General features: G+C 43.4%; 1 protein-coding gene across 1 annotated transcript; it reads left to right on the top strand.

Annotated features, from left to right (window-relative positions):
* The first annotated feature begins 9,594 nt into the window (after positions 1–9,594).
* LOC149344348 (uncharacterized) lies at positions 9,595–23,060 on the top strand. The gene is made up of 5 exons (XM_089542611.1): positions 9,595–9,705; positions 16,095–16,399; positions 17,628–17,660; positions 19,562–19,670; positions 22,827–23,060. The coding sequence occupies exons 2-5, from the start codon at positions 16,146–16,148 to the stop codon at positions 23,058–23,060; spliced, it is 630 nt and encodes a 209-aa protein (XP_089398737.1). The 5' UTR covers positions 9,595–9,705; positions 16,095–16,145.
* The last annotated feature ends 313 nt before the right edge of the window (positions 23,061–23,373 follow it).

Genomic DNA, 23,373 nt, shown 5'->3' with positions numbered 1-23,373 from the left:
GTCAGGTTTCCGTGGGCCTTTTTACTACATTCTCGAAAACTACCTCAGCAATCGTTATCAAGTGGTGGCAACCGATGATAAGAGCATTTTCAGTTGTAAGTTGCCGCTGAATGCGGGTGTTCCTCAGGGGTCAATTTTATCTCCATTGTTTAATATTTTTGTCAATGACGTCCCTTTGACCATTTCCAAATGTTTGGTGTTCCAATATGCTTTTGACACAGTGTTACTGGCAAAGCATCTATCCTACAAAATGGCCTCTGGTTTGCTGCAAAATGACATTTACAATGCCATGCGCTGGTTTGCGGAGAATGGAATTGCTGTCAACGTCCAAAAAACACAGCTTGTCTGTTTTCGTTCCCCACTAAAGACAACTGTTATTAACATTCCTATTTACTTACATACTTCAAACTGTATTTCTTGTAAATGTTCACCTATTGATTATGTGGAATGTGTTAGGTATCTAGGAGTGTCTTTTGACAGTAGCTTAACCTGGCATTGCCACTTATCTAATGTGTGTTCTAAATTGAGGTCAGTGGCATGGTTGTTGTTTAATATCAAAAGCTTTGTGCCTTTATCTGTAAAAAAAACAATTGTCAATGCTTTGGCGTACAGTGTATTAAGATATGGTATTACTATCTTTGGCTTTTGCTCGGACCGCTGGATTTGCAGGATAGACTGCATTTTAAAGAATATTCTGAAAAACGTAGCTTATAACACTCCTACTTTGTCAGCTGAAAATATCTTCCGTGAAATAGGGCTCCCAAACTTCAAATCTTTGTTCGTTGATACAGTTGTGCTTAAGCATTACTGGTCCAGTGAATTTAAATAGGAATATACCCCTACGAGACATCTCAGGAAACATAACCGGTACATTGTTCCTCGTTCAAACACGAGGTATGGTGCGGCCAGACGTTGCGCTTATGTGCCGGCTACTTTTAACAAATTGCCGGATGAAACCTTCGCGGCTAGTTCCAGAGGGAAACTTCGAGAATTATTGCAGAATGAATGGTAGAGTTTCTGGTTTAGTGCAATATGTTTCGTTTTGTCTGATTTTGCGCCTTTATGTTACTTTCAGTTTTGTTTTGTATGGACTCACTAATTTTTAGTATGCTCTTTTTCATCTTTATTGTTTTGGTTTTTTCTTTGTCTATGTAAGCATTTTTCACGCTTTTCAGTCACTATGTATTTTTTTAGGCACGGTCCTACAAGCCATCTAAAGGCTTAGACCGGCCTGTCTCGCCTGAAGTGTTATTGAAGGAGACAAAATAAACTATTATTATTATTATTATTATTATTATTATTATTATTATTATTATTATTATTATTATTATTATTAATGTCAATATCCGTAGTTTGCGCAAATACTGGGACGAGTTCAGAACAATCGCAGAAGGTGCCATTGGTGTTGTAGATATATTTGTGCTAACAGAAATCAATGTTCCAGATTCTTGCCTAGATTTATTTACGCTGAACGGTTATCGGCCAACGTTCGCAACTCGCTGTTCACGCAGAGGAGGTGGAATTGCTGTTTTTTCCCGAGACACGTTTGTTGTATCTAAGATAGATATATCATTTGCACATGCAGAATGCCTAGCGTTGGAACTTTGCTCCAAGCTAACTTCATTAATGTTGCTGGCAATTTACCGACCACCATCAAACAGTATCAGCCGTTTCCTACTGGAATTGGAAAATATCTTGCAGGACAATAGTACAGTAGATCAATTTTGCATAGCAGGTGACTTGAACATTGATACATTATGTCCCACGAAAACCGTTGTGGTAGATTACCTAGCCATTCTTTCAGCTTGCGGCATAGAAAATGTTATCGTCGCACCGTCTCGCGAGGAAGTGCTTGGCGGTAGATCAATTCAGTCTTGTCTCGATCACATAGACATACGTGCTCCAAACTGCAATCTTTCTTCAGCGGTCATTACTCAACGTCTAGCCGATCATTACTTTACCGTTTGCCGATTCCTTGACCGTACTAATTGCAAGACTCTAGGGACGTCATCTTCTAACGTCGCTCAAAACGACTTGCGAGTAGCTATAGTCGATCAACACAAATTAGACAATCTAATTAGAAACTTTGACTGGTCGGCATTATGTAGGTCTAATCCCCCCGATTTAGCTTATTCTTTATTCTGCCAACAATTAAAGATGTTTGAACAAGCTTCGAAGCGGGTCATCCGCAAAAACCAAAGACGTAATCATAGCTGGTTTAATGCAGCAATTATGAAGGCAATTTTATACAGGGATTGGTTATGGAAGCGGTGTAAACGCGCCCCTAAAAATCATGAACTGCGCAGCGACTACAGAGCCGCAAGAAATAGAGCTGTTGCGCTTATTCGTTCCGCTAAACGGCATTATTACCGTGAGCAATTTAAACTAGCTGCCAAAAACCCCGCCAAAACCTGGTCACTGATTAACAATTTAAGGGGCGTAGACAGAAATGAGTCGTCTATTAATGATATTTTTTCAGGTAGTCCTCAAAAAACAGCTGAATTATTCGACAAGCACTTCGCGAGTGTATCTCAGCCCAATTCATCCTTGCCACAAGATAGATGTTCATTGACACGTACCATATCTGCGTCCGCCTTTTTACCTAACCTGTCAGCAGTAGACCTGGCGCGCATAATCTTCAGCTTCAAACGTAACAAACCACCTGGTCTTGATGGCATTGCAGCGTCTCTACTTCAGAGAAATTATGCAAGTCTTGAAAATATCCTTCTTTTTATCCTTAACGGATTCTTAGAGACTGCCGCAATACCCGAGATGTTAAAAACAGCGATTGTGAGACCAATACACAAAGGTGGCAAGAGAGAGAACCTGGAAAATTATAGACCAATATCCGTTTTGCCAGTACTATCCCAAATTATGGAAAAATTTATTCTAGAGTGCATGACTTCTTTTGTGAAAAAAATTTCTATTCTGTCTGACCGTCAGTTTGGTTTCATCGAAGGTCGTGGAACGCTTTCACTTCTCGAAGAATTTGCAGATGAATTGTATGCAACTTTTGATCATAATCTGTTTGCATGTGGCTTGTTTCTAGATATCGCCAAGGCATTTGACACTGTAAATCATAAAATTTTGTTGCAAAAATTATACCTGCTTGGATTTAGGGGCCCGTTTCATGACCTATTGAGAAGTTATTTAGAAGATCGCTCACAAGTCGTAGCCCTTGATTACACCACAGCCGTTAGCAGCCGTCAGATGTTGGGGGCTGGGGTTCCTCAAGGATCTATCTTATCACCATTGCTTTTCAATTTATTCATCAATGACTTCGCCTCAGCAGTGACAAATGCCTTGGTCTTTCAGTACGCCGATGATACGGTTTTACTTACGAAGCATATTTCCTACAAAAGTTCTGTTGCTTTACTGCAAGAAAATATCTGTATCGCAATGAACTGGTTTTCCATGAATGGTCTTTTGGTAAACCAACAAAAAACAAAACTGGTTTGTTTTAGAAACCCATTGAAGACAACAGTACTGAGTGAATCGGTTTTTTTGCACTCCCACAATGATAAAGACTGCCATTGTACTCCTGTTGAAAAGGCTGATTGCATAAAATATCTGGGGATTTACTTTGATAGCGACCTCTCATGGCAGTCACATGGCTTACGTTTGTGGCAGATTGCGTAGAACGGCATGGCTACTGTTCACAGTTAAATCTTTCCTACCTTTATCGGTAAAAAAGACAATCATGCATGCACTTGCATACAGTGTTATTAGATATGGCATCACACTTTTTGCACACTCTTCGCAAAGGTGGCATGATCGGGTAGACGCTCTTCTAAAATATATGTTGAAAAGTACCGCCTGTGAACATTCCTTTCCCCCTCATGTAAACTTGTTTAATTTTCTTGGTTTTCCGTCCTTTGAAACTTTATATAAGCACACTGTTATTCTTCGGCACTTTTGGAATCCTGCTTTCAAGACGAGAGCAGTTTCTGCTAGAGCACTGCGGAATTGTCAACGCTACACGGCCGCCAGATACGCAACCAGATATGGCAAAGCAAGACGATGTGTATATGTCCCTACAATCTTCAGTACGCTTCCTGATCAGGTGTTGACGGCTACATCCAAAGCCACCGTAAAGCAATCTGTGAAGTTTTAATTCTTAATTGATGCTAATTCCAATGTGATTTTTTTTTCATCTCTTTTATACAATTTATCTTCCTTAGTATTTGTATTTCAGTGTTTGTGAACTAACCCTGATATTTTATTGCCTTTAATTTTCGCTCGCCGATTTTGCCGGGCCTAGTCCTGCAAGCCTCCCTTGGCTTTGACAGGCCCGAGTTTGTACGTATCACCATGTGTTGTGGCAATAAAATTATTATTATTATTATTATTATTATTATTATTATTATTATTATTATTATTATTATTATTATTATTATTATTATTATTATTATTATTATTATTATTATTATTATTATTATTATTATTATTATTATTATTATTATTATTATTATTATTATTCAGTATGCTGCTGTCAGACATATGTGGACTAACTAATTCAAAGTTGCACGGTCATCCGGTCATAACCTCCGTTCTGTCTCCACCTATGAACTACCAATTACTAGAACTAAATACGGAGAAAGCCAGCGCTGCTTTTATGTCCCCGCAATTTTTAACAGTCTACCTAATGAAATAAAGGTACTGAAGAATAAGAAGGCAATAAAGAAAGCCCTCATAACCTACACTGTCTTAAAGGAAAAGACAGTATAAAGGAAGAAGCGCTCCAGATGTGTTTTCTTGTGTTCTTAGGGTATAACGCTCTCATCACCTTCTTTTTTTTCTCGGTTTTAGTGAGTAACCCAAAGCAAACCACTTGATCATTTCCTGTTGTTAATGACTTTTTTTGTGTTTCCTTGAAGTGTTTTTTTCTTTTCCTTGTACATTGTCAATTTGAAATGTTTTTCCTGAGTAGGTAAAAAAGAGATTTGCCGCCTGCTGCCGGGTTTTGCCCAACAAGCCACTGATGGCTTTTGCATGCCCGGAAATGTATTGTATTGCCTGACGGAAAATAAAATTATTATTGTTATTATTATTATTATTATTATTATTATTATTATTATTATTATTATTATTATTATTATTATTATTCGTGTTATTATTAATGGTCCAGTTCATGAGCCGCGAATCACCCACGGATCCTTCTGGCGGGCTTTTTAAAGACGGGGTGATAATAATTCAACGATTCTGCGCACTTGCTTTCTCTTCTCACGTTCGGTTCGACCCCTTCTCCACTCCGTTTCTCCTTTCCCTGTAGCGATCTTGAGGCCTCTCGAGCAGACACAGACATTACCGCCAACACGAACTGTGATGCTCACGCCGAGGTACGTCAGAAGCACCCACCAGAGGGCAATCCGTGAATGCATTTTGCTGCAGACAGGTACAGCGGCAGCAAATCGGGCTGCAAATATTTGTCTATGGCGCATTAGCCCGTATGCTTTTGGTCATGGCTACCGTCATAAGCAAGAGGTTACAGTTGAAGCTGACGGGTGGCGTGCTCGACGAGCGTAGAGGCGCTGAACGCAGCAGTGGCGCTGCAGTCACTGTGTCATTTCTTTACAGGCGGTTTGATGTATCGCAGAGAATGGGTTCTTGGACTGATATTGCATATTCGCCGCCTAGGCATTTATAACGAACAACCAAATAACTGCTTTAAAACCTGCCTGCCTATTCATGCTTGGGGCTCACCATGGCACTCGTCGCAGTATTCTGCCGCTATGTATTCACAAATGAAATCAAATGGTTGTCAAAGGCTACAAAACCCCACATTTCACCGTTCATCCCGTTCGTGAGAGGCCGTAAATCTCGCAGATGTAAAGTTACTGGAAGGGGAAAGGTACATGTACCATGACTGTGAGCGGAGCACCAATAAAGCTGCCATATTTTGTCTAGCGCAGCTAGAGAACCGCCAGTTGAAGTAGAAAGATGCAGATTCTAGAAGCAACGTGTGTAGAACCACTGGGGTAAAGTCTTCTGCACTACATAAACGATTTAATTGCTCTATTCCTAATCAGGTAGCAGTGTGTCGCTAGTATTGTTCTCGCGCGATAGCAAGATTGATCTCGGTGCATATGGGAGAATAGTGCAGAACCATGCTTCTGCGGCGCATTGACGTGCGGAGTTTCAACTTCGAATACTTCATTCTGTGTAACATGAATGTGGAATCAACGACAGAGACGTTACGCTCATAACCCTGGGGCCAGTTGGCTCTGCATCTTCGATTACTGCGTCCTATTCACACACATGACGAGACAGAAAAGAGAAAGAGCGCACTTTCGCACAAAAAGCTCTAAGTGCGTTCAAGTGGGTTGTCTTACCTCGTGCGCATCTGAGTAGCGTGCAGTAATTATAGACGCATTTAGGCGTTACAGCAAAGAAATTAATTTTTGCGCTTTTCGCGAATCGCAAACGGGTAGTTCGTCAGAAATTGGTCCCGCAATAAGATTTAGCAGCTTTGTGTACACTTCCGCAAATGAACATCAGCGAAATGGGCAAGTTGGTATTGTACTGTTCTAGCTGCGGCAGCAAATCCGCTTGGTCGGTAGCTCTTCCCGAAGAGAAGTGCAGCCTCTGCTTTTAGAGTCGCCTCTTTTTTTTTCCGCCCCTCGGCTGATCCTTTCAGTGGATGCTGCGAGGGAAGTATGCAAAGGGCAACCATCCCGAGCTGCCGGTCGAGTTTTGATTCGTTTTCTTTCTACCTTTATGTCTAGCCCTTACTCTCTACGTGCCACGCCTAGAATCCAAGGATAAGCTGAAAAGACGTCCGTGCGTCTGGCAGCTTCTGCGAGTCAGATTCCGTATTGAACGAGGTGAGTTTACGGAGCGAATGGGAGCTTATGTCCTTGCTGAGGGTGCAGATTTCAGTAAGTGTTGTAATCAAGAAAGGGAGTCAATCTTTTATTCCTTCACATCACTCTGAAAAGGAGTCAAGATAACATAATACAAAACATTTCTGCTGCGATCAGTGGTGCGATTGTAGCCCCAAGAGTGATGAACTTCGCTTCACGAAATTTCGAGCTGACATATATTCTCAAACTGTTACTTAAGCCGCTATTTAGGAGCTGTTCGAAGCGTAGCTAAGTGGAGGACTTATTGCGCTTCAGAACAGCCGTAAGACACAAGTTTAAGCTTAGAATAACTGCGAACAGAATTGCGTCTGACGTACGGTGTACGAAGTGTACATACAACTGTACGTTGTACCGCCTCGCATTATACGTATGAGGAAATTTATGAAATCAAATTAAGCGGACGCAAGCGGCAACTGGCGCTTCAGCGTTTTGCCCGCATCAAAACACGAAAAGAGGCCTCCCAGTTTCCATCGAGATCAGCGTCCAAACTTCCGAGCCATTAGCAACCTTTCCCGTCGCACCCTTACCGTAAAGCGCACGCAGACTTGACAACACCTTGCCTAAATGCAAGGAGTAAATATCACTAGCGACGCGCGGTTCGGAGCAACCTGCGACCCGCGTAGACGATGCCAAGCGCGGGCGAGCGTTGAACATCTATGCAGGAATATAGCCAGACGAGCTACTTTTCTCGCCCCACTGACTTTGCATAAACCACGCAACCGCCATCAACTTGCCTGACCAACTAAGGTCAGCTGTAGTTGTAGGTGTAGATAGTGACAGCTCACAAAAAATAATTTTACAGTTTACTTAACTCTTCCGTTCATACGTGATTCCGTTTGCTCAAGAGATAACACAATAGAAATACAAGACCACCTTGAATAATGCAGTTAGTATTATAGCTGATGCGCTAACAAAAGGAGTTTTTCCGGTGGAAGTGATATAAGACAAGTTTTCATTTATCATAATGTGTTCTAAGCGAAATCAGTGCTTTTCGGTTGTCTGCGCTTCTAGTTCAGTTAATGAAAACTTGTGCGCACTGCACACAATGGCTGCGTGATGTTTTTTGGATTGCAGGACTCATCATCGCTGTTCTCAAGATTTACAGTCCTTATACGATAACTTATCCACCCTGACCGAGTTTCATGCCATATGCGTTCTCTGCAAAATAATTTTCAGGCACGCGTCAAAGCTCCTTCTTGTCATTCCCACTCACGTGGGATCGTAAGCCCTATTGCCTCAGCCAGCCGAAAGATAAAGCTTGTGGATGCATTTGGCACATACCTGGTGACATGCTGCTCGAAGGCAACTATTGCCACCATAGATCACAAATGCTCTAATTGCACACGGCTAGAACATTCGGCAAACTTGATCATCGTTGTAAATTTTTTTCACCGAGCAGGACACTTTGTCATGCAGCAATTCGTTTGCAGTAATAAACAAATAACGAAAACTTGCTTCCCGTTTTCTCCAACAGATAACATTACGTGTCCATAAATGTACTAGTTTTGCGTATTCCTATAGCACCCTCCACATCGCTGTGGAGTAAGATTCCCTTTGCAGTAATTCCAGAAAGTGGCACACTAGAGCAACGGTATTCACCGGCAGGGAACTTTGCTCTCGACGCTCACACGCTAGGCTGCAACGCTCGTGTGAGTACGTGCACAATGCCACGAGTCGACATATCAGATAAGATGTACAAAAAGCCCTCCCAAGCGCGGACGGACACCTATTCCAAGCTGCTTTTCACGGTCTGTTCAGTGGAGAACAAACTTCGTAGAGCTATCAAACGGCCGTTGGGCTCTGATACGGATGCTTCTGCTGTCGTGCTGGAGTGCACCCGATGTAGAAACTATTAACTTGCTTGGACGCTATTCTTTGAGTTCCGTGTCTAGCTACCATTAAACAAGGGCGGCAGCTACGGCGACCGGCCATACTGGCCGATACAAGACGTTTCCATTACTCCGCTTTCAGTTCGCGGAAGTAAAAAAAGGCTACTTTGCTGTGCCCGCACCAGTGATGTTTCCGAGTAGAAAACGGCGGTTGAATCAAGAAAGCGACCCGTCGTGCGACCTAGGAAACGTTTTGTTCACAACACTGTCCTTCCGCTCAGGCTGTATGGCGCACAAAACGCCCAGCACGACGCAACCGCGCGTATGTCGTCGTTCTTTGTGTCCTCGTGGCTGCCTAGTGTGTTTTACAAAGTCCATCCCCGAAAACTAGAGGGCGGAGAAGAGGAGGGGGGGGGGGTCGAAAGAGGTCCACGAAGAGCGGTGGAGAGGGTGGAAAGGGGGAGAAGAGAGCTCGGTAAACGCGGGCACCCCCCACCGGGAGGGCGGTATCTTTTGTGAGCCTACTGTACGGCTGGCTGCCCAGGTGTGAGCTGTCGATAGAGCGTGGCGCTACGTCTTCCGGAAGGACTGCTCTGCTTCGCCCGCGGCAGCAAGCCACCGCGACGAACAGATATGGCTGCCGAGCCGCACGATACCAACGTTGCTCCCGTTGCCGCCGTCGCCGCTGACTCCGATGACACCGCTGCCGCGAGTATGTCGCGCGTGGTGAGACGAACCACGCCTACTCTGCCTCCTGCGCTTCGCCGCCTAGCGCGGCATGTGCCGCGCTTGACCGCCCTTCTCTCGCCTCGAAGACTCTTGCCCTTTCCCCTCGAAACGGAGACCCATGGTCCTTCTGTTGTACCGAGTGCTACCGTCGCACGACGTCATTAGAGCGCCTCTTAGCCGAGGCTTCGGAAACCAGCGCGTCGTTTTACCTTTTCCGCCGTTCTGCGGCGATCCTTGCCGCCAACTGGCAGGACTTGTCTCTCGCTTTGAGGACTGCCGAAAGGGTGAGTACGCCAACAAATGTTTTCACGTCCTTATATATGCCCTTGTTTGCTGCATATAAGCCATCACTTACAGGGATTCTATGCATGGTTTCATGTATGTATTCTTTTAGACACTCGCCTTTTGATCTTTCGGGTGGTTGAAAATAATTGTAGAGAGGGGTACCTTGCTTGCCAGAAAGTAGCCGGTTTTGTTGATAATGCTTTCCGATTTGATTAAAAATCATTATTGGAATAAGTAAACGGAGGTAGTTCACTACAAGGAAATAAATGAAATAGAGTCTGTGCCCATCTTCATGCCACACGTGAGCTACTGAAACTGGGAACAATTACAGAGAACTGTCACTGCAAAACATACTTGCAAACATAAAACGGTATAATAGGCGCTATCACTTCTGGGTTACATACTGAAGAAGCTTCTAGCCCGAGTCTAGAACAGAAAGCCAGCGATTGGCAGAGAATGAACAAGGGTTCAGGAATGTGAGTGGTATAGAAGACAGAGCAGCATCTGAGTGCATCATGCGGTAGTCGCCGTACACGGTTAGCTGTCTGCCGCGGCAGACTGATCTTGGTGGAGGCAATGAGTGAATGCGCTTGTGCATTCGGGTTTCTGCCTGCTTTACAAAGCATGTGGTAGAACTAAAGTTCCAGACACTCCTCTCCGGTGTCCTTCACAACTCTGAAGTAGCACACAGACTTTGAAATTTTCCATTTTCGGCGATTGTGGTGCGTTTTTTGGGGGCCTAATAAAACAGGCCGCATAAACATTGCCGTTAAAAATCACCAGTACCCACGACTCTCTCCACCTCCTCCCTTATCTTTTTCTTTCCTTAATGCTATATTATGCACGGGAAGTTATAAACAGAATGGGAAGAATAAGCTGAAAACAAAACAGACTTCATTTTTCTTTACTGTGATAAGTTCAGTGCTGCATACTCAACATAAACACCAAGCCCATCGACTGTTTTCTCTAACGCAAATATTTGGGCATTCCCCTAACAATGAATCGTTCGTGGACTAAACTTTTAGCGAACATTTGAGCCCGCGTATTGTCTCAAAACTATTTATGTAACTGAAGTTCGGCTGTAGTTGGCCAGTGCAATGCGGTCTCCATAGTGAATATACTAACCGTGATTAGAGCCATGAAGTTTATCTAGGGTTGTTAGAGATGTTACTCTTATGTGATCAAAGTTGGGGCTGAAAATTTATTTCTACTATGGAAATTTCGTTGCGTAATTGCTGTTCTATTCTTCGGGAGTTCTTATTATTTTATTGCACAAGCTCTGTCATATTTCACATCTTAAGAAAAACTACGTGCATATCGAGGGGAGCACATCGAAAATAGACTTTACAGCGCTATTCGCAACCACCTTTGATCTGGCCCCGTGGGATGGGAACGTATGCAGTCTTAATCTTTGCCATAACACCTGATGCATTTATGGCGTGTGTTGTTCCATAATGTCTAACTGTTGCATTTTTACTGGAATTATGCTATTTCCTACCACTTTCTAATTTATAATTACGATAGCACAGTGGTCTGTACTGAGTTGTATCATTAGAGTCATTAATTTTTACACTCCCTTGCAGTTTTCGATTTGTTCTGGTTTTGTATGCCTTTTTGATCTTTTTGGCTAGTTCTGTCGCTTATCCAATGCCCTATCCATCGGGTCAGGGAAAAAACGAGCCTTTAAACTTAACAAAATGCGCGAACGTTTTAGAGACAAGCTATTTTGTTGTTGTTTGTCGCAACAAGGTATGTGGCAGTGCGTTTTCTGGGAGCATAAGTGTTACAGTAGATGCCCTCATATGTACCTGAGCCGCCGCGGTGGCTCAGCGGCTATGGTGCTCAGCTGCTGACCCAAAAGACGCGGGTTCGATCCCGGCCGCGGCGGCTAGAATTTCTTTGGAGGAGAAATTCTAGAGGCCCGTGTACTGTGCGATGTCAGTGCACGTTAAAGAACCCCAGGTGGTCGAAAATTCCGGAGCCCTTCACTACGGCGTCTCTCATAGCCTTAGTCGCTTTGGGACGTTAAACCCCATAAACCAAACCAAACCATATGTACCTGAGAGCACAATAATCTCCGTACCACTGGGGAGACAAAAAAAGAAATGGGGAGGGGGGGGTGCACTGGCATCCTTTGCTTTCACGCAGATGAAATGTCGATGGATGTCTCACAGCACTACAGACATGAAAAGCGCACTACAGCGCTGTGCCAAACGGCCATGCATATAGAAATGAATAACAGCACGCCATATTAGTTTACATTTACATATTTAGGGGTATTTCTTTGTGCCAAGGAGCAAAGTATAGCATAATGTAGTTGCTGAAAAATATTCGTGAATTTTTCATAGGCCACGTACAGGCAAGTAGCTGTTTTGGGGTGCGAAACATGTGGTGACCCAAAGAAGTAGCTACGATTATTTACTCTTTCATACCTGTCGTAATTTACGAGTGCGAAAGAATGAGCAAGCACTCGATGTGTTCCTACTTAACGCCGTTGTATTACTGTTCTGGTTCCTGAAGGATTTCAATGATGGTAAACAACTGGAGCATGAACAGGTCCTTATACTATGAACGCGAACAAAGTTTGACCTTTAAATGAATTATTACACCTTAGTTATGCGTGGCAAGCAGTTTTTTTATTTTCTAAGTATGTTTTTTGCATATAATATTCAAAAGTCACTTTTAAATAACCAAAAATTCGTACTTTCTGCCAACTCGTTGTTCCCTCTCATACTGGAGAGAGCTGATCTTTCCTTGAAATAGTTGCAATGGCCAATGAAGTTGTCTAGGAGTCAATGCAAATCTCTCGATTGCGGTAAAACCTGAGTGAAAACTGATTTTGATCGGTATCTTATGATAATTACCTTACTTAGTTTGTTAAATGGTTATTTTGGGCATCAAAATTTGAATGATAATTTACTTCTATGCAGAAAAGCGAATTTTTAATAAAATTAACTGTTTCGATGATGATGAATAACGACGGATTACTTCTTGTGATTCTGTTGTAAAGATGAAATATTATGGATTCTGCTTGCGGCACTCATGTGGAGACTATTTTTCTGAAGCCAGTGTATGCATGGAAAGTTACGTATATATAGGACAACTTTTCTTTCCAAATGCGAAAATTTTGGAGTCGTGAGCATTACAGTAAGTATAGTAAGCGGCACTGAATGCTTGCGGTTTATGTCATAATGTACAAAATAGGAAAGTATTCAAGCGAATACTTATCATGCAAATATAAAGCAGTCCCTTCCCGTGATGGAACCATCCATTAGGTGTAATCCAAGTAATCATGCATGCAAAAGTTTTATTTGCCTTGGTTGCTTGCTTTGTTTATGCATAGCTGTAGTGTAATGAATAGATACGAAGCAATTAAGAAGGCGATAAGTACAGCGGTGTTTGTAGACATATTCCACGCCATGATGGTTTCCTACATTGGTACAATGATGTACAGGTGCGGACAAAAGTCAACGGAGCATGCTATGGCCTTCTAACACTTTTACGCGATACCTAGTTGTACGTTGGCGCTCTGTTATGTCAAGGCTGGTAGCGGACATGAGTGCGCTTTGTCATAAACAAATAATATTTCTTCAAGTCTGATAGGGAAGGCTTGAATGCAGTTAGTAAGGAATAGTGTGCTCTGTTTACTTGTGCCTGCTACTGTATGCAGCTGTGTGCTAAGGGGTCCCAAGGACCTTTTCTAAGAGGTGCTGTACTTGTCAATATTTCAGTTTTAACGCCAATTATTTTTACAGAGATGTGAAAGGCAGTAGTTGCAAAAAATGTAGCCCATAAATTACCAGTGAGAGGGACATTTACTTTTGTGTTCTGGCGCCTCCTTCGCAGTCTATGTCGCTGTTTGTTACGTCAGAATTACCTGGAAACATGGAAATTAAACTCAGACGCTGATTAACTAAATTAATTAGAGAATTCATGCCTGTCCGACGCATAACTAAATGAGTGGAGAGGACCTTAAATTCAAAAGATGTAAAGATTTGAGAAGGAATATTACCTCAACTATGACCTTTAAAAGAAGTACAATAAAAGAGAAACTGTAAGAAGTGAGCCGTCTATATACTGTGAGACACTTTTGTATAGCCGAACACTCATTCCCGTTAGCTTGTGCGGGCGCATACTAGTGCGAAATGAAAGTACAGAATCGAAAGGTCAATCCAAGTTGACCTACTGAATTTGGATTCCTTGAAGCCACCTCCTTACAGAAGAGAAGCGACGCCAAACAACTGAAAGTGATGGGTAGTTTCGGGTTCAGCACAGAACAGACTCAAATTTAAGGTGCAGTGGCTTGCACGCCGTCATCGTCGTCGATCCGGCAAGAAAAGGTGGCAGTGCGCCAAACGTATACTTTTCTCTGTTTCTTTCACCCTTCATTCCTTCTACTCTTTTCCGTCTGCGCACGGAAGTGACAGTGGGAGGGTTGATACCAGTCGCCGGCATCGTTCATTTTCCTCCTCATTTGTCCTGCAGTAACTTCCTACTCCTACTTATACCAGGGGGATTAATTCCCTGTGTACATGAAGTGCGATTAATAAATTTTCTCACAGCCGTCCGCTGCGGCAGTTTACGTTTGAAATAAACCGAGAAAGATGTCCATTTCTATGCACTGTAAGTGCTGCTACAGGTCTGTTGCCAAATACCTTATATGGGCGTTAGAAGTAATCTACATCCTCACGTCATGTTTGTTTGGTGAAGCAGATTTGACCGGAATCTTTCGCGACCCGTAGTGAAATTGACATGTCAGATTTGTGATATGCAGCTGCACAGATTCTGTACGTTTTGTGGCCTTGTTCAGTGTTCGTTAGGGCGAAAAAGAGTAACGATTAATTCAATGATTTTTTTCATTTCATCAGTACACGTACAGTCTTTGTCAAAAGTAACCAGGCTCCATGGTTTGCTTCTCATTCATATAACAGAGCCCTCACGGCTTCCCTAAGGGTCAAAAAGATCTTTGAAGGGAAGAACAGGGGCTCTTCTTACCATACAGAGATTCAGAGCTTGAGGACTGGCATAATAGCTTTAGTATACGACTGATAAGAAAAATGTGCAGCCTGGTTACTTTTGACAAAAACTGTAGATGGATGTCATGACTGAACCTAGAAAGAACCAAGTCGGTGTTGGCCATGAAACCGCTACATAGTTATTTATTTTACTGAATCAAAGATACTGCCAATACCATCCGGGATCGGGATAAGTGCAGGAAGGACAGATTCATCTTTTACAGGTACATAAAACACATCGAAATGGGCCAGGTTTGGCAACATGTTAGCGTCATCACCAGGTTGCAGAGGATGAGTGTCGACATTTCGTTATATGATACAATCGAGCAAATTCCTGATAAAGCTCAGTAAAAAATGTTTGCAGCACAACGAATAATTTCCTTTCGCAGAAGTAACAATCAACTAAAGCTGTTTGAGACTATCCTCCCTTAATATGATGCACTAATTAATGCAACAAGCTGGATATGCAAGCGAAAGATTTATTGCGCCGTTGTTATGCTTGATTAACTGCTGTCGGTCACTGCCGCCAGCTTGGCACGTTTCTGCACCCTTCTGTTCGTTAATTCCCTCGCATGGTTGCAATGTGAGCCGAACGATCAGAGTTGGGCCGCCACCTGCGAGAGGTCGTCGGCTCCAACCGACCCGCTTTGTCCATAGCGAGAAACTGGCAGGCGTGCGCGAGAGAGCGGCGCCTTCGCCTTTTCAAGTGAACGGAGTCATGAGGCTAGTCACGGGACGACAGCTGGCAAGACGACGATCGACGCAGCGGCAGCGGCGGGCCCGCGGCTCCAGCTGCGGCGAACCCCGTGGTTGGTCACGTGACAGACAGAACCCCACCACTCCTCCGCTTGAATATCAAATGTTGTCTCCCGGTGACCTTGGCTCCTTCGGTAGTTATTACGTAACAAGGTCACGTGACTTAGGTGGCCCACCTGACACCTAAGGGGGCAATGTGGTTTGTTCCAAAGTCAAGCAGGCTTCAGACAAAGATCGATGACATCGCTGATTGAGGCTTAAGTGCTAGTGCACTGAAACAAAGGACAAAGAACGCTTCCGTGTGGAAACCACCATCAAAAACCAAAAATATATACAGGTCGTATTTGTATAAAGGGACCCATTGTTTAAAATTTCGTGCCCTCAAGAAATCAGAATGCTTTCAGCATGTGAAACCGCGACTTACAGAATTCTGTAGTACGACACGCAACCGTTTTGCGGAAAAGCACGCGGCTGGGTTGATCAGTGACCTCATTTCAGCCCTTCGAAAAAAGTGAAGCTGCGGCATTTACCACGCTGTTACCATACTTGTTTGAAAAGACTTATGAAATGACCCTTGCTCGGGCCAACTGAACAATAATTTGCCTATTCGCCTGCAGGCGCATCTGCAGCGTCTCTCAGCTGGCTCAGCGGCCAGCGGCCGGGCCGCAATGGGACCCCAGTCCTCCGGGGGTTTCCTGAGGCTGTCCCTCGTGGCCGTGGTCCTCGTCGCGATACCAGCCAGCGTCTTGCCAGCCTCCCGCAGGAAGTCTTCTTCCTCGTCCAAGAAAGCCACCTACTACTACTACCAGCCCGCTGAGTACAGGGGCCACTGGTACCATCATTGGCCGGACACGCTCACCAGGCGATCATTCGGCTCCTGGGAAGACACCTACGACGACTGGCTGCCATGGAAGGGCGTTAAGTACGTCTTCCTTTATAAGATGGCTTCGCTACCTTCAGCGCGCTTGTGTTGGGGGAAGAACGTAATCATTTTATTGAAGAGCAAATATCAAGCGCTCTGTACATCTTGCGCCTGTTTAGGCCCTCCAAAAAACGGGTGAAGTGAAAGGGATGTAGGGAATGGACAGGCAAACCCGACAGTAAAAAAAGAAAAAAATATTTTTGCAATAGTTTCTCGCAAATCGCTAACCGGCACCGCTAGTTAAAAAAAAAACTGCGCACGAGAATATTCACGCCGACAGTTTGAAACCGGAACCGGGATCGTACACGGCCTGAATGCAAAATTTCAGAAGTCCCAGAACACGAAAAGTTAAAGAAGTCTACTGAATATGAAGATATCAATCTGCTGTATTTGTTTCAAGAGAAACTTCAAGTCACTCGAAAGGTAGGAACAACGCGTAAGGAGATTTTTCCGCCACTGCGCACTAAGGAAAAGAGTTGACTAACTGGTCCATCGAAGCTTTGATTAAGGGTTGTTGGTTAACGGTCCTCTTGAGTGCGTAGCTCAAAACGTAGAGAGTGAAAGGCCCCGAACAATGCTAGTAGATTTCTTTCCCCTTCTCGCTTGAGGTGCGTGTTGCACCGCTATGTGAAGATGAATGAAGGACAGTAGACAGTAGGGAAGTAGCTCGAGGGAAATACGGGTGGTTCTGCTTTACTGCAAGTATCGCTACTACAAAACACAGCTTACAAAAATACTAGTGACGAAACTTCCACTTCGCCAACTCCGGCTCTTCGGAAAAACGATTGAGTCCTTATATTAATTACTAGCGGTTTAAGGTGATAAAGCTCATGGAAGTTTCTCATTGTTTATTTAATTACTATATGCATATTTGCTTCTTTTTCTCTATCTCTTTTATTTAACACGTCATCAAGCCTCTTTTTCATTCTTTCAACTCGCTGTTCGGAGGCTTTAGAACAGTCATTGGGTTTGAGCACAGCTCAACAAGTTTCCGCTGGAGTTCCGTTCATTAGCAGCCAACAAGAATACCTGCATTATCCGAAGCATGTGACTAAAGCTAATCATTAGAAACGAACCAAGCCATCACGCGTTTTTCCGTTCCTTCAGAAGTTCGAGCAACTGAGATTTTCCTTACTATCTCCAAGTCGCCAGTGCAAGTTTTCATAACTCGGACGTTTCAGTCAGGAACGAATGTAGGTTTTTCTGAAGTTCGATTTGCTTCTTGCAGATACACGCTGGCTCCCGCACTGCCAAAAATTGGGTAAATACTTTTGCCCATTCTAAGCATGCTCCAAACAGAGCTACGTAACCTGAACAAAGTTTAAAGAAAATGAAAAAAAAAAATGCCTGTATCTGAAGAGGTGCAAAACATAAAAACTTTCCTCGCCGACTGCGCAAAAGGGATACCACAAAAAGCTAGGCAGTAGATGAGATATTAAAGTTGAAATATTTTTTCTATGAAATAAATGATCACTGAATATTAAGCAAAATATGCGCCAAATTTTCCCTTTATTCAAACGCAAAATATGCTTTATCTGCAATTTAGTAAGGTTTTTATTCATTTTTTTCTTGAAAGCAATCGAGCGTTCATCGCTATTTAATATGTGATCTTGAAGTAGAAATGATTACAGTGCAAACAAAGACACGGACAAGAGAGACGAAACACACACACAAGCGCTTGTGTGTGTGTTTCGTCTCTCTTGTCCGTGTCTTTGTTTGCGCTATAACATTTCTAATTCAAGATGAACTACCAACTCACCCAACAGGAAGTTTTAATTAATATGTGATGTCGCAGCGAGCTGTTGCCGATATGACATGAATCCCTTAAGGGTGGTAACTTCGTCAACCTGGTTCATATTACTATCCGCTTTATTAGTTTGCACAGTGGGCATATAATTGGGCTGGGCACTGTGTGACACCGGTTGCTTTTTCGTTGAATAGTATTATCTGCCCACCCGCGGTGGTCGCATTTCTATGGAGGCGAAATGCTACAGACCCGTGTACTGCGCGGTAATAGTACTCGTTAAAGAACGCCAGATGGTAGAAATTTCCCGAGCCCTTCACTACGGCCTGAGTAACTTTCGGACATTAAACCCCTATAAACCAATAAAGTAATATCTGACGCACGTACTAAACTAGATGTAAGATGAAATATCTGTATTGTGGAGCATTGTACTCCTCGTATTTTTTTTTTCGTTTTCATCTTTCTCCCTCCACTAATTTCTTTTGCAGACTGCTATGCGAATGATCACTCTATTAATCACTCTCCCGGGTTTTCGTTGTGTTTCAGCTTGATGAAACATCGGTAGCTCGGTCGCGCACACATGTTTAAGACGTCCACTTGGCGCACCACTGACAACATTGCTTTTAGGTTATTAAGGGACAGTTTCCTTCAGGATCCCATTGAGAACTTCGGCTTCTAACAGCGACCGCTTAACGCAATATTTCTTCTACGCGATTCTTGTTTTAGAGTCGATATTTTTTATTTTCTAGTGTAATAAACGTATCGTTTTGGTACCTTTTTCTCTATAACAGAAAAAAAGAATCGTTCGTGAAGGGCACGCAAAAAAATTTAACATCCCCAGAACAGGAAACTGCTATACTCTTAAAAGCGGATTTGATAGCTAAGCTTTAAAGACAAAATATTTCTGGGATAGTTTAGACGCCGTATATTCCCGGGTACTGCTTTCGGTGGGCATTGCAAGTCACTGCACTACACCTGTAGTTTCATCATTCTATAAAAAATTTAGTTGTTGGGCTAATTGGTATTCTGTCAAAGTATTCATCTTTTTAGCGCTAACATGACATACGACACAGAAAGCGCCCATGTTTGCCGTTCTTTCTGTGTCGTGTGTCGTGTTTGTGCGGAAAAGATGAATACTTTTTCAGCTTTCAATTATTGAATACTTCGCACTTATATCTGAGAAGCACACCTTTTGTGTTTTCTATGCAGCTTTCCCCGTGGACCATAATATCCAAGTCATTCCAAAATCTAGAGAGTTATGCAGAAAATTTGCAGTTTACTGCAAAAAGTTTGTTCCCTCTCTTATTGCTCACGACGGTGCATGTCTGCTAAAGCAAGCTGGTCTCAACACGTTCCGTCTTTTTAATGTGTTTCCGTCTTGTTCCCTGTCCTCCTTTTGTGACCCAATCTTCCCAAAGTGTGAAGACCCTGCTGGCACACAAGCACCAACACCTGCACCATGGCCACGGTCGCTCGAGTTGCGGTCTCGAAGCGGTTCTGGTGGGGATCCTTCTCATCGTTCCATTGGTAAGCGACTGCGTGCCATGTAGGCTGCCCAGGTATTCTCGGGAAGCTGTCGTTTTGGCGAATATTGGGACTCTTAGCGTAAAGCAAGAGTTGTTGAACTGCAACCACTTTAAATGAAATTCTGAGAGTGTTGACACTTTCGAGCATGTCACCATGTACATCTGCATATGCCTTTCGGGAGCAAGCCTATCCAGGAAAGGAGGTTCTGTATGAAGGGCGAAAAGCTTATAAGTAGCATTCTAAAAGTTATCGCAAAAGCATTATAGCCAGGAGTCTCTGAAAAATGTGTGCGTCCATAAGGCACTTTGCATAAAATATAAAATTATTGTTGGACACTTTTTTTAGTGCCCAGTTAAACAAGTAAAGATGTTAACCACTGCATTTGCACTTGTGCTGAAGAAGCTTGTATTCGCGACCTCTCCGTTTGGACAGAGTTTAATAAATATATGCCGTAGTCTAAATGTTGGTTAACTGGTCATCTGTGCGATATCTTATTGATATCTTCGCTGGCTATGAGATTCCAAGTTCATCTCAAAGAAAGCGCGCCGCAGGTCTGTTGAACTAGAGTAGCACTTCTAATATTAATAGCTGCTTTTTCCTCTTTTATCGGGGCGGGTGAAGGAACATAAGGGCCCTAAGGTGTTTTTATATGAAAGCAAAAAAATTAGACATAAGTGCTGGTAATCAAATTAGCGATTAATGATTCGGGGTCGATGGCACAGGCTTCGACGTCGACTAGCTGATGAACTGCATTACACGTGAAACACCACTGCTTTTTGAAGGCTGTACAATGATGACGAAAAGTTGTGTCAGGACGTCATCGCAGGTTTTGAGTATGCATTCGCTCGAGTAGTACCGTTATGATCAACAGCAGCAGCAGGCATTTGAGAAGCAGCGTTCGTCCATCTGCGTGTGCTTTTTTCTAATATGAACGTGGTTCTTGTTGTGCAGTTTTTTGCCAACGAAGCAGCTTTCGCCATGTCAGCGTCATTCGAATGTGGGTGGAAGCGGGCAGCGCTGTGTCGTCTTAATATTCTCCCGCGATAATGTAAACTGTTTCCCTTTGTGCGCGAACGCAATTAATCGACGCAGACCGTGAACTATTGCATAGTTCGCAGTAACACGAACTTAAGAGGCTTTAGAAGGAGCTCCGCCACCATAGTTGCGGTTATCTTAGAAACAGTGCGCCCGTGCCTAATGGAAGTTCTCGTATGGAATAATCATCTATAAGTCTATTTACCGGAAGAACTCTGGGCAATGTTCTACGTATAATTCAATAACCCTTTCAGGTGAAGGGAAGGAACGAATAAATTGCGCTCCTTATAAGCTATTCACTGGCGTGAGCTCTTCGCACTGCCCTCTTCGAACGCTTGATCCATTTCCGTTGGATGACAGAGGGTTCGCTTCACAAAACAACGACAGAAAATATCGAAATATAGCGGGGCACACACTTGCCGAGGCCGCTACGTCACCTCGAGGGGCCGGCACAATTAGTCAAGTACTAATGCAAATATATATTTTACATGTCTGAACAAATGTGTAAAAAACATTTTTACGTCGTTTACGCATGTAAAGACAAAACAAGAAAGCTCTTCACGAACAACCTCAGTGGCCCACTAACCCAGTTGTTCGCACAGCAGTGGAGATATTAGTTCGAATAATCGCACAGGCTAGCGCTCAAAACCGACAACAAATAAGCAAACAAAACAAAATATGCCGTGACGCCTGTGTTCCGGTTCGGCAGCCAGAGCTGTTCGATCCGCGGGGGATGATTTCGTTAACCCGCCGACCGCTATGTCACGGGTCAACGCTTTCAACGCTTGACAACACGCGACATGATATGTGCCTCACCCGACTACCTGGCGCGTGGGGCAGGTGGGTGTTTTGTAAATTAACCCCTCGCCCTAGCCAGCCCAAATATCTACACAAGTGATATGTCATCTTATGATAGTATACGGGCTTCTAACTATTTTATACATCGAAATTCTTGCACTACTTCGTCCCCTTCTTTTCAAATCTGGTGCGGTGGGATTCGCCTTCAATCTTTTTCTGATTTATCACTGAAATAGCTGTAAAGATTTTCTCCTACTCACAGGCATGGCGATATCAAACGGAATTACTTCGGAAAATGGCTAGCTCGTAACAGGTGGACTTTGCTATTTCAGCTGGAACAGGAAGTAGTAAATTTCAGAGGCAATCCTCACAGAACGAACGTGAGGAACATTTTTTTTAATCGAGAAAGACACGATGAAGCATCATACGACGTCGGCATGGTTAGGTATAGTCAAGTAGTTTAGTCATATATTCGTATTGCAGGCCTCGATCATAATGTCAGCAGTGGGTGAAAGAAATTCCACGGTAGCACATTCAACTGCGTTATCTTGCACGTTGACAGCCCCATGGGTCTGCAAATGGGATCAAAAGCAAGTAAAACGATAAACAGGCGGTTAAAAAGAAGCTCAAGAAAACTGAAAATTAGGTGCGGGCGGAGATACCGCACGATAGACACCGCACGATAATAAAAAATTCACTTTAAGCTACAAATATTTTGCAGCTGCTTCAGGTTGTTTCTCGTCATTTTGGCATTATTTTTACTCTCCCCGTGTAGTAAAAAAGCCTTCTGCTTGATTTAAAAGCAAGGTCTTTGGACTGTATATTTTTTGCAAAGGCTGTACATTTTTACCGCAGTAAGGGTACCGTGCAATTAACGTCCGACTGTTTATTCGCAATTCTGGGCAACTCTCGACTACCGCTATTTTATGCCGCTAATTGCCAATTCCTGCGAAATTTAGTGAGACCCCATCACTGTATATAAGTGCAAGAAAGGTGCTAAGCTGATTTCGGTGTACAAGTTTAGTATTACGGTGGTGCTCACAGAGCGCTTTTCGCTACAAATCGAAAGTCATTCATTAGCTCGTACAGGTTTGATGTGATCTTTTACAGTGGCGTTGCGGCCAACCGTAATGCACCTTTTCTTGTCTTTTATTACTAGTTCCGCTTTATTACCCAATTGTATCAGTCAGCTATCTCTAAATTGAGCCATTTATGTGAAAGCCCGAAAAAAAATGCTTTTCCTTTAAGAGCGAGAATTTTCGAAAAATCTAAATTCTTGATGTTGTCCGCAGCACATGATCTGTTTCCGTATCCCGTTCACAGATGGTGCTGATCGGCCTGATGCTGCCCGTGGTTCTCATCATAATCTCGGTGATGGTGGGCACGCCTCTGCTGGTTCCCGCCGTGCCACCCGCGATTCTGCCGCCGTTCGCCGCTACGACCGACGCGGCTCAGGGTCGGCGCCGTCGCCAGGTGTTCGGCGAGCCGCTCGAGGACGTGGTCGCCACCACGCTCGAGAAGCTACTAGTCGCTGTGGCCAAATACAGCGACCTCTGACAGGCCGCTTATCACGACTGTGTGTCACTAGGTGCCGACCGCATGTAGGCGGCATAGTTTCCCGATGCGCCCAGCAAAATGGACGGAACATGCTCTTATTGAAGAAAGATCTTCATCAGAAGCGTTCCTAGGAACGACTTCGTTAATTGGAGGTTTGGTTGAAGTTAACTAAGTAAATTTACTTGAAGCAACAGCCGCTCGAGAAACTAAATAAAGGAACCTTGCTTCTTTCAACCGAACAACTGCTAAAAGCGAAATTCTCCTCTTCAATCACATAAACCCTTAAGTAATGGCTATCAATTCTTTTATTTTT

The sequence above is a fragment of the Amblyomma mixtum genome, chromosome 5 (assembly GCF_055824585.1).
Source record: "Amblyomma mixtum isolate Tamu chromosome 5, ASM5582458v1, whole genome shotgun sequence".
NCBI lineage: Eukaryota > Metazoa > Arthropoda > Arachnida > Ixodida > Ixodidae > Amblyomma > Amblyomma mixtum.
Note: the sequence above shows the minus strand (reverse complement) of the source record. Positions and strands in the feature narration are given on the sequence as shown.